This window comes from Varroa jacobsoni, unplaced genomic scaffold (genome assembly GCF_002532875.2).
Source record: "Varroa jacobsoni isolate VJ856 unplaced genomic scaffold, vjacob_1.0 scaffold_462, whole genome shotgun sequence".
In the NCBI taxonomy this organism is placed as follows: domain Eukaryota; kingdom Metazoa; phylum Arthropoda; class Arachnida; order Mesostigmata; family Varroidae; genus Varroa; species Varroa jacobsoni.
The window spans coordinates 188,651-201,038 of NW_019213364.1; the positions used below are offsets into that span (position 1 = coordinate 188,651).

Genomic DNA, 12,388 nt, shown 5'->3' on the forward strand with positions numbered 1-12,388 from the left:
ACATACATACATGTACGGGTCAAACATTGCCACTGAATTTAACTGACAGTGCTCTGACTTACAAGAGTCTAATTCCATATTATCGTCATTGTTTTCCAGAAGATCTAACAGTTCTTATATTCTATGCTTTTCATTCTTGCTCTACCTTTGTTAATCTCGAGTTTCCAACTTCCTTCCTCTGTGTCGCAGGGTGAAGGTAAGTAGACTTTGCGTTCTACTTGCTAAATTGGGGCCGACTTACTTCAGCCTTATGTTTGTTTGGCCAGTACAAGTAAACGTCTTAAGCTAGATGAGTGTTGGCAAAGTACTAAACCGTTGGGTTTTAGCGGACGTTGTGCACGAACCCTAGACATACTCTTGAGCAGCATCTCATGCCCAAGGCTGTGTTCGTGCAGGAACGCATGAGATCTGGTGCTATACAAATGTCATAGTGTCACAGCACTGACACAAGCGGCGGCCGACCAACGCAGCACTCCACACTCCGCAGATACGCCCAAAGTGAGTGCCAAACTTACCCTAAGTAGCCTTTACTTAATCGGATTTCTTGCCGAATATTGTCCAACTTAGCTGCGAGAGAGATGGACACCCGACCGAATTAACGTGGTCTAGTCTAACCGGCCACTGCCCATCGTCCACTAGTGACTAGCGTTGCTGCAAACGCGACCCGCCATTAACGGCACTTTAGACACTAATGTGGCCGGTTGGACACCTCAAATTAGGCCTAATGTCTCCTGCCAGCACTAGAATCTAGACTTAGCTCGATCTCTGCTGTGTAGCCGGTAGCCAATGCTGCTCTGTGACGGGCAAATCTGAGTGGGGCATTGGGACACAAGGCAACAGCAGTGTGGTAGGGCAGAGACGGGTGTAAAAGAGAGCGTTAGCGGGAAGGGATGTGCGTAAGAAGGCTTTCGGGCTCGTCTGCGGCACTTAGAGGTATAAGCGAAACCGGGCGATTCCCTTCCACCGTCCTAAGGGCATTAGCGTCAACCAAGGAACTGTCAGTTCCGGCCTGAGAATGCTTATTCGTGTAGTATTCGAAGGGTCGAGAAAGAAGCTACCGGAGGAACCAACGAGCCTGAGATGACGTTCCGAGACACGAAGGCTCGACGACCCCCTTGCCGCCCCCCATTCGTTTAGTGGCTCGGCCTACTCGTTGTCGGGCCAAACTGCTATGATGGTTTTCCCAACCGTCCACCGTACGATGCATGCGGTCTTCTTTCGAATTAGCCGCATATGCATCCATTCGTTGGCGTTTATGATCACATCAGCCTCGATCTACAACGTTCGTTGATGCGAACGAACCTTGACGACTTTGTAAGCCAAAGCGCGTTTCCTTTTCGTACTTGTTTTCAGGATCGGTACATTGCTGTAAAGGCACGCTTGCAAACACCCACACACACAGTTCTGTTTACAAGCCTGCAGCCAACTTCGAGCTGGAACAAGCACAAAAGTACACGCACAACTGTGTGGTACGTGTAAAGCCACTCTTCATGATCATCGCGATCGTTGATACCTCGCTAAACCGCAGCCCCCTTAGCTCTTAGCCAAATCGTTATTGTTTTTGTTTCGCTTTCGGCGTTCGTCCCGCCGACATTATGCGTCAACTTTACTCCGCTTGTTTCGTTTTATTCATTTAAAGATTCGTGCTTTTTATCTCAATTGTCTTAGTGTAGCAAGTTTGGAAAAACTAAGTAAAGCAAACCCATTACGACATTGACACCACCACGGCTAATACAATGAAACAGCAGCGTCGTGCAGAGCGCGAACATAAGTTTGAGCGCCAAAAGAAGACCTATACTAGTATGTGCTCATATGTGTGCAAATTTAGTTCTAACTAGAATCGAAAGGAAATATTTGCGGCTTGGTCCAATTGTCGACTCTGAAAAAAAAAGTAGATCGACCACCACGATTTAACCACAGTTAAAAACCTTTGTTGTCGCAGTTACAGTGGCAACGGGCAAAAGCTAAGCGTAAAAACGCGGCTAATATAAGTTTTTTTTTTAATAAACGAACATCGAACGTTCTATCGCCGATCTTATCGCCTTGATGCCCGCCTCCTTAGCGCCGGTTTTATCATCACTATTTTATCTCCCTTTTTGCCACCTCTCCCTTAGTCCGTTTCGGCAGCTTACTGCTATCCCTGCCCGAAGCCTTTATCATTACTGTCGCTCGAGCGTAGCCGCATTTGTTCGCTCGTTAGCAGGAATCGTACGGGGCGCAAAATTGGCCTTTTTGCAGGTCTCGCATCACGTACTTTAGCCTTCACCTCCCCAGTTCCCTACGACGCATTTTTGTTTATACACATACGCGCACAAATTACATCGCCGCTGCCGTCGCCACTAGCACAGTATCCGTCGCCTTGGCCCCCAATACGATCCGACTACTGCTATGCAGAAATCAAATTTACCCCCCAGTCCGCGTTCCCATTGGGCTTCCTTGACCAAACACACGTCGTCCGCATGGCTGTTAGCTATAAGAGCAGGTTTGCGGCAGCTGCGACGGCGCCGTTAAAGCCGTTGCGCTTGCTGCAATCACCATTGCGCTCCTATCTTTCAAATTCAATTACAGTAAACAGATCGCGCGCTGCAATCACTCGACTCTAACGCCAAGAGTGAGCAACGACGCAGAGCCCCCCGCGCGCGCTCGCGTGCGTGTGCGAAGGTTCGAGCCGACCGCGAACGAGTAGGCGGTAGCGGCTATGTCGTCGTTGACAGGCCGGCTGAGTGGTAGACGACAGTAGGCCATTTTAGACACTAATTCGCATATGTTTTCCCTGATATCATGTTGCTAACGCTAACTGAACTGTATTAATAAACGCCAAAAGACACTCGTTGACCATGAGCATCGTAGCGTAGCTAGAAACGAGAAGAGTTCGTCTCACTGCTATCGCTGCTTTCTAGGCGTATTTAACTTGAGCACTGTTGCCCGCCAAAGGCGAGGGAGGGCTGCATGCATTGGCTTGGAGTAGTATCCGCACGTAAACTCCATGGCGAACGTTGCCACCTCAGTTGGGATACGCATCGCATTCTACCCAAACGTACGTGAACCGGGTTGTCCCTTACCACTCATGGTGGTGTCGAAAGCGCCGTTCAAAGTCGAATGCGGCCGAGCGTTGCATACAACACTTTCAAGTAGCAAATGAAGTACCGACTTTCCTGCTGGCTGTCTTCGCTAGAAAACTTGCTTTCTACCTGGGTGGTTGGTTGTCGCCCGGAAGATTTTGCATCGCTGTCATTGATTGGATCGCCCAACGCCAGTACGCAGCGACATGAAACATCCACGCCGACTGAATAACCTCATTCGCTGGTAGCCGTTGTCCGGCTTTCCTTCCCGTAGCAGTAATAGTTCGTGGATATTTTGCCTTTTTGGATGGCGGTGTATACTGGTTGCCTGCCTGCACTCTCTTTCCTGTCTGTGTTGCAATAGCAGCAGCAGCAGCGGCGGCGGCGGCGGCGGCAGCCGAGTGCAAAGCTTCTGCACCATCGCTTGTCTTAGTTCTGCTCCTGCGTTCGCTCCCACTGCTGCTGCTGCTGCTGCTGTTCTTCCCGCTCGCTCGAGTCGCTGCCACACCGCTCCTTTGCTCTGCTGTACTAGAGGCTTGGCGCCCTGACGACGTCGCCTTGAAGGCAGCAGCAGCAGCAGCAAGGAGACTCACTTAGCCTTATAACGGCAGGTCAGGCTCCGCCCTTTGCTCCGCCCAGGGGCGATGAGCTTTAGGGCGAGGGGAGAGGATTGGGGGCGACGCTCTGCCGGGAGGGGGCGGGTTGGTGAGAGTTTGCGGGGTCGTGCAGGGGTGTACGAAAGGCAGGCAGCCTGGGCGTAAGGGGGTGGAATGGGATGGAACAAGCGGAGCGAGAGGGAGAGAGAAAGCACGAGAAACAGAACAAAGGAGCGCAGACACGAGCAGTCAGACAGAGCTGGCTGGTGGCCTAAGTCAAGCAACCTAACCGTGTAGTACTAGCCGGCCGAATGGCGCACCAACGACCGGGCTGCTGCTGCTGCTGCTGCTGCTGCCGCCGCCGCCGCCGCCGCCGCCGCCGCCGCCGCCGCTGCCATTGCCGTTGCCACCGCCGCCACCCCCGCCACCGCCGAGAGCGACAAAGACGACGACGACGACGAGGACCATCATGGGTGGTGGTGCCATGGCCGCGCAGCAGCTGAGCGTAAAGGCGAGGCCAAGCGGGGCAGACAGCGGCCGCGGGTGGATGTAATATATCATGGAGAACGGCAGGAGTAGCAGAGTAGAGGCAAGCAAGAGGCACAGGAACAGGACACATAAACCAGGCGAACAGCAGCGGCGGCAGTGGCGGTGGCGACGGCGGTGAGCAGCGAACGAAAGAATGAAGGAGAAGAGAAGGAACGAAAAACGGGGACGTCTTCTACTTCTTCAACGTCCTCCTTCAGCGAGCCAGCCAAGCTGTTTCTGTGCTCTCCTTTTTCTACACCCCTCCGTCTATCCGTAGTAGCGCGCTCCCGAGGAGCTTCCTAAGACCCTACTCACTTTGCGCGCACCTGCTTGATGCCAGTTTTCCATCCCAGTTGTGTTTCCTTCAACTCCTCTTATAGTCTGCCTGAGGGCCCAAAAGGCTAGCCTTCCTGGTTAGTTCGGTGGGTGGCAGGAGCCCGGGAGGGAGCCATCAGGTGCATTTAAGGATAGGGAAACGTACATAGAAACGTGGAACGGCGCACGCGGATAACTCGAAGGCGGTTCAGTGGTATGTAAAAGGACTCAGCGGGTGAAACGCGGATGACCGGGCGGGCAGTCGGATCTATTAACGTATGCAACGAAACGAATGAAAGACTAGACAGGAAAGGTCGGCGAGGCTGCACAGCGGGTCCGCAGGACACAATGCACGTATTGATATGACCGTGTAATGAGGGGGAGCGGGAAAGGTGCGATCCGAAGAATACGAAATATGAATCAGCGACTGCACTACCCAGGTCTTGAGGCATCAAACCGGCAATTATTATTCGTATTCTAGCCATGTGAGAAAAGGTCGTTCTTCTCACTTAATATCTAACCACGTCCTCCAAAGGCGTAGATAAAGATCGAAGAAACTGTGTAGACAATATAGCTCTACCGTGGTAAATGTGAGTATATCCTACATTTTTGCATACATAGCAGATTATACAGGGAGCATTTTTATATTAAGCGCAGGATGTAATACTCTTAGCACATCAAATAAACTTAACAATGTATTAGATAATATAATGATACAAGTACCGCGAGCTATGTAAGTATCTGTCTTTTCAATCATAATGTGGACCGTGCTTTAAACATGGAATTAAAGAAAAAATTGTGAAGAGGCCACGAAAAGCAAAAACGGTATCTTCGAAATACATAATTTTACCTCTAAAGACATATGAACATATTTTGAAAGGGACACTCAAAGAAGAATTGTCTGAGCATCAGAATAAACATCTTTGGGAACAATGGTGTCATCTATCTCGAAAGCCCGATGAAGAAAAGTCCCATCCCGTAGTCGCCTGTCCGACCATCGTCCTTTTCCATTAGGCTTCTCTCTAACGGCTTGTCCTCTATAGACCGGCAGCTGCAACAACAACTCAATCTTGCCCTTTTACTCAGGGCCCCTGTGCCCAGTGTTTAAGCCATGACTACCGTTCACTCAAAATGCTTCTACTTGAATTGCAGCAATAGCTGCCATTCGTAGAATAACTGTGGTAACGGGCGGCCGAGTGCCATAATAACAATGATATTATCTGACATGGGCGGGGGCGCATGCGGCCATCCGAGAAGTGGAAATACTCATATGTGCGACAATAGACATATGAGTACAGCCGACGGCCATAATTTTGTGCCACCCGTCGTCATTAGGATCATGCATTTCCCTCAGTGCCACCCTCGACGCTGGTTTGAAAATACCGCGCGCCATGCGTCTTTTTTCCGATTTGCAAACACCCGAACACTTCCTTCGCCTCATCATCGTTCGCTAGTGATGGCTTCCCTGTTTTACTATACCTCTCAGATCTTCTACCACCAGCGGCATCGTTGCAGTCTCTGTCTTAGAGGACAAAATCGCAGATCCTATGCGAGTGAAAGCCAGCGATTCAGTCGCTCAGTCCTATCCCGAACGTACTGGCGCTTCGGCGACCCTGTTCGGTTTAACTGAGCCTTCAGTGGCGACCTTAACTTTGGTCTCGCCAGTAGAAACGGTGCTTCCACCTCTCGTCTCTGTGAACATTGTTTCGAGTCGTTACGGCTGGCTGACATGGCGCGGCAATACGATGCTCGGAACAGCCAACAAAGGAGATAGTCATTCAGACCAGGATATCATCCCGCCATCTTAGCTACATGCTTAGTGACGGTATACACATGTACAGAAATAACAGCGGGTTAGGTGATTAAAGGGAGGATCGGAATGCACACCAGCCCAAAACTGATGTCGAGCTGACCGCATAATATGGAGAAACAGAGAGCGAAAAATAGAAAAAGCCCGCAAAAGCACTGCAGATTCAGCGCATGAAAGCGTGAGGGGCAGATCTCAATCAAGGAGTACTGCCTCTGCCAGCCGTACCAGTTGTACTTGTCGCTGCTAGCGGTACGCAAACTACAGAGGGAGTCATCTGAACACAACGGAAGAACCAGTGCGTGACGAACGAACCCGCTTGTGCCAGGCAGCAAAATGGCAAGAAGTCTTTTTTTTTTCTCGTTTTGCCAGTGACAACAGATTCTTCCTTCTTCGAAGGGATCGAGGCGGTTATTGCGCTAGCTACCGTGCTAACGTTGCATTTGCTTAGGATAATCATCATCATTATCATCGGCAGCAGTAGAAGCACCGCCACCAGAACTGCCTCCTCCGTCACTAACATAAAGAAGGGGCGCAAGGATTCAGGAGGGACGGAGCTGGTGAACTAGGAAAGGTCTTTGTTGTCGTCATCGCTACCGTTGTCCTTTTTACTTGCTTCTCTTGCTTGACAAGCGTTACCAGCTACCTCCTCGGCTTACCCTCTTGTCGCTCTTCTTGAGAGAAGTTGCACAATACCAGGATAGGAGCATAATCAGCACCATCATTATCGTAATGCTACACAGACTGATACATAACGATAAGGCCATGCAAATATGAGAGTGAACCGACAGGGTAAAGGGGTTAACGGAGCTGACGATGTTGCAAAATCATTATGATGATGACGACGACGCTGGTGACGCTGGCGGGTATTACGATGATAGTAACCGTGATACAACGACAATATTAGCTGGACCTGCCCGTAAAGTACAACACTATAGGCGGGCTTATCTAAAAACGGGACTCATTAGAGATAGAGATACATAGATATATTTGATTCCATTTGAGCGCTTAGTTTCGATAGATGACTTCGATAGAAAGACAAAACATTCCGTGTTTAATAGACATTATTATAAGCACTTCTCGTCGTTTCTGTTTGGGTGCTATCTATATCCGAAGCTGTCCATCACATATTTAGGAAGAATTTAGACATAAGAAGATTTTTTCGTGAACACTATTGTCATTGGTTATCTGACCTTTATTGGTCTTGGCTGTTGTTTCTTTACTCCACTGCAGCCCTTCGCGGTCTGTCTCGCCTGTCTTTCGGGAAGGGGCGCGTTCCAAGCCCATATGATACCATTTCTCCAGCTGAAAGCTCTTTATCCTCTTCGAGTTTTCGCTCATGCGAGTGCTCTATGCTATTCCTTTGCGATAGCTTCATTGATTGAGTTCGCTTTCTGGCAGGCTTTCGAGCACAGTTAGGTAACTGCACTAGCGCCAAATTGTCATTGTCCTTATTTCCTTCTGCTTTTGCATCTTCTGGTAGCGGCATTGGAATCGCTGGCACCGGCATTTCTACCGCTGCTCATGTTAGTCTGTCTTTTTCTTTTTTGACACCCGAGACCTGCGGAGGCAAGGCTAACAGCTTCTGTGGTCACACCGGTAAAAGTGCGCATGCCAAAGAGCTGTTCTCCTGAGCAGCTCCAAAAACACGCGCTTTTTTGGCCCTTTTTTTACGTTCGGCCCTCGAGTGCCACCTTTTAGCCACCGTTCGATCATCGATGGTGCGGCCTTGCGGCGTCATAGTAACGTCGTTCTACGTCAAGGCAGTATTCTGTTACAGCGTGGTTACTCGTCCTTTCGACTGGCTGTTAGCGACTTGGCCCCTTCAGGGGTCGCTACCGGCTTCTGCACCCGCCGTCGCCATCATTTCTATGGTCCTTTCTCCATTCCGCTGTTCAACACCGATCTTATGGCCACTGTTAACTAACTCAGCTCCACTAAATGTGACTAGCTGTTACCGCTGCAGCCGCCATTGTCCTAGCGACAGACAACCAGACTGTCTGACCTGGTCCTACCCTAGCCTTGGAGTACTACTCCAGTACGTTGCTTCACTTCTGACTCGCTGCTGCTGCTGCTGTTGCTGCTGCCGTTTGTTCGTTAGTTGGCTGCTGTGCGTTAGTCGGTCGATATTGCACCGGCGTCAGTGGTAACAGCAAACCCCGCTACAGCTACGGCTGCCAACACTGTATTGCTATAGCTTCGCAGTGACCCCCGCCATTGCAGCAAAGGGACAGCGAGCGGCAGCGGTAGAGACAGCAATAGACGCTGGCCAGCCACCGATGGGCTATGGCTTTTGCTCCTACTGAAAGCCATTCGCTTTCTATACTGCTATCGCTACTGTTCCTGCAGCTCTCTCGCTGCCTGCTTTCCTACCTGGCTAGAGCTGACTGCTCCTGGTCGACGCGGACGCCGCCGACACATACAAACCACATACGACATACACGGACGGACATACAGACCGACCGACCGACCGACAGGCAAACGCAATACAGAGCCTGCTGTTCCTGTCCTCTACCGCTGCTGCTTCCGCCGCCGCCACCGTCACTGCTGCTACTACTACTACTACTACTGCTGCTGCTGCTGCCGCCGGTGGCGCTCTAATCAAATTACAGCCCACCCACCCTGCTGCTGCTCCTGCCTCCCAGACTCCTTCATCCTATTCCCCCCACTCCTTCCCCTTCTCCTGTTTGAGATAGCGACTGTAGCAGTAGCAACGGCAGCGTTGGCAAAGACGCCAGGAGAGCTTGGGCGACCCGGGGGTTTGAGCGAAGGTGGTTATAGAAGGGGAAGGAATGAAGCTTGGGAGTAACGTGGATGGGTCCCCTTTCCTGCCGCCACAGCCTTACACCCAAATACTTACCCCCCCTTTGGCCGACTGCAGCTGCTATTGCCTCTCCGTTCCGCGGCTGCCTTCTGCCTTGAGTTTCTCCCGTACCGGCTTCTTCGTTGCTCCTCCGTTCGCATGCTAGCATCGGCTTCGTCTGCTGCTGCTGGTGCTGCCGCCGCCGCCGCCATCCTGTGCCAGCCTGCCTGCCTGCCTGCCTGGCTGTGCCGTCTTACTTCGTCTCTGCCTGACCCAATAACTCTCTCCGGTCAACTCCAGTCTCCGCTCCACAGCCTGTGCTGCAGTTCGCCAGCAGCTGTCCTAGTAGCGGTAGAAGCAGCAGCTGCAGGAGCAAGGGTGCTGCTGTTGTTAGGGTTGCAGTGGAGGCACCGTTCGTACTAGGGGCTAGTGATGGTTGGTGTTAGCGATGCTGTTTTCGCACAGGCTGAAGCCAAGACTGCCGCGGCAGAAGCAAACAGTCAGTGGTTCGCTGCCAGACAGGCAGGAGTCGTGTTCTCCTGCCTGTTTCCTCCTGCTGCCGCTACCGTGGCTATATCGCCTCGGTTTCAGAAAGAAATAGCAAAAGAGGAACAGGGAGAAAGCGAGTTTGAGCCATATCCGAGAGAGTTCACCCTTCGTTCTCCTTTCACTGCTGAGTGTACTGCAGTCCCTCCCTCTTCGCAGCTGTTCTGCTTCGTTCCATTCTCCTGGCATTTCCTGACTGCTCCTGGCGTCCGACTGCTGCTTCTGATTCTACCAGCAGCAGCATCGTGCTAGCCCTGTCGGTCTTTCAGTCAGCGATAGGACGGTTGGATCTCTGCCCGTCAAGACTTGGGGTTCTAAATCGCTGGGCCACCGCTACGGTTATGGTACCACAGCTAACAACAGCACCACAGTGGACAGGGGCAAACAGGCAGCGCCGAGCGGACAACACTGCGTAACCGCAGCAGCAGCAGCACACTGGCTTCAACAGATGCCAGCTAGCTGACTATGGGCAAAGGTTCCTTGGCGTGTGGCCCTTGCCCCAGAGGCGGGGGTTCGTCTTGGCACCATTTAGCAGCTAGCAGTTTGGGCAAGCCGACAAACAGCGTACCACTGTTTCTTCTGCAGCTACCATTCTTTAAAGGCCGAACGTCAAGTAAGCATGAGTTCTTTTATTACCGGTGTTGCCTCCGCTGTCGTGCCTCGTGCATCGCGCACCGCGTCCTTGCAATTACTCGCCATACAGAGGATGCATGTATTATCGAAGAGCGCAATCGTAGCTTTGTAGATCGTGATAATTCACGATCTGCCTATGCCGATCTCCCATAAACCCACCTGTCATTAGAACAATTTTAGGCTTAATAGTTCGTCGCCAAAAGAGTGGGCTTTGTAGCGCGCAAAACAACAAGGGCCGCAGAACCTTCTTAGCTTTCTATCAGCGTATTTAATGCGTTCATATGATTTTGGCACTCATTTTGGCTCAACCATCATCTATTAAAATTAAGACATGGGCCAAAGTATAAAGATCATCGTGTGCTGGCTGATATGTGTCGCGTCAGTGGTTAGATGTAAAAATATACATTTAGAAATTTGTATATGTCATCTATAAATGCCATATACAAAGTCCTCATCTCGAGTGGATGGATTCATCGACATAATGTTTACGTACAAATATCTATAATTCACATATTACCAAGCTGCTGATATACTATTCCAAGTGAACACATCTTTATGTGCAGTAGTATCGGATACATAACACGGTCTCGTATACCGTACGATGACAACCATTCACTGATAGGTACAATTGGCGAGAATTCGATTTGTTCCCTAAGCGTGCTTTTTTCGTTTCAGCAGCCGCTGCAGCGACGGCCGCGCTCCCGTACAAAGTCTACTCTTCGCCAACGGTCCATACGCACGGCGACGGAGTGTTAAGCGAGAAACGTAAACAGCGCCGTATTCGAACGACCTTTACGTCGGCGCAGCTTCGTGAGCTTGAGAGAGCTTTTCAAGAAACTCACTACCCGGATATCTACACGCGGGAGGAGATCGCTATGAAGACTGACCTTACTGAAGCTCGTGTACAGGTTAGGTCGATCGACTACAACAGACATGCAGAAACATACATATCGAGAAACGCCTATCATTCACGAGCTGGTAGATCTAGTAGAAGACAAGTTTTCAACTGCTATTGTTGTAAGACACAGCGGCCGATAACTTTGAAAAAGCAATGGCTTCTCTCAATCAATTAAAATCTTAGTAATTTTCAACATGAGTAAAATAGTTCCTAACAAGAATGATCTTTTGCACCTTGCTTCACTGTGTTTGACTAAATAGATGTTTAGAGTCCGATGGCAGAGTCTGAAGTATGTGGTTAGCGCTTTTATCAGCCTATCTTTAATGGCCTAAGCTGGGCAAACAGGCGGATATAATCTGTCTATTGTGCTCTTGTATCGACTCAGTGGTGACGCGTGAGCCATGAAGCTCCTGATGGCCACAGCAGCAGCAGTGGCTGTCTCTCTTAATGAGTACTACTGTGACAACGAGTACTCAATGGCAAGCGCTCCTGGGCGGAGCGAGTCCTGGGCAAACCGCAGAATCGCTCCGCATCAAACTACAGTTCAACTCCGAGGACTCAGCAGCGTACGGATACTCCCTGCGAGCACTCATGTTGTTCACTTGTTTGTTGGGTCGCTCGCGGAGTGCAGACATCGCGTTATGCACTGGGCAATACGGAGGGAGCGTTCCGCACTAACTGAACGACCGACACGTATTACTTGTTCGCCGCTCAGTTGGACTGATGCTACTTTTAAATACTCGGCAGTGGCAATGTTAAATGAGCCGGAGCAGTTGATCATTGCCACGGGCGAACACGAGAGTTGACTGGGTCTTGGATCCAGTCAAGTGCGTTTAATTCAGTGCTAGGACAAGAGGCGATAGCCGACGCGTTCGAAAAGCGCACCGAGTTGCATCGCAACGTGAGATCGTGTGCGGTAGCACAATGCTCGAACCAATGGACCAGAGATATCGAGCTCGAAGGATGAGCACATGGTAGTAGACACACAGACAAGGATCAGACGATGACGGACAGACCTCCCCCCGCACACCCCACACAGATCCTCTCACATTTTACTACGCGCACCAACCGGGGTACCCCGAAGCTCAGCAAAGTTCGAAGACACAACAGATCATCAATGAAGAGGGAACAAAAACTACACGAAGCTGACTCCATTGTGCCTCATTCAAATCTGTTTTTTTCACCACCTGGCTTATCTAA

At 50.6% G+C, this 12,388-nt stretch overlaps 1 protein-coding gene across 1 annotated transcript in view; it reads left to right on the plus strand.

The window, feature by feature from the left end:
* LOC111260658 (uncharacterized) overlaps nt 1-12,388 on the plus strand; it is a 55,592-nt gene that overhangs the window by 9,394 nt on the left and 33,810 nt on the right. The window contains exon 3 of the mRNA XM_086968417.1: nt 10,978-11,198. Within this exon, the coding sequence (XP_086824543.1) occupies nt 10,978-11,198 (221 nt within the window). The remainder of the gene's footprint in view (nt 1-10,977; nt 11,199-12,388) is intronic.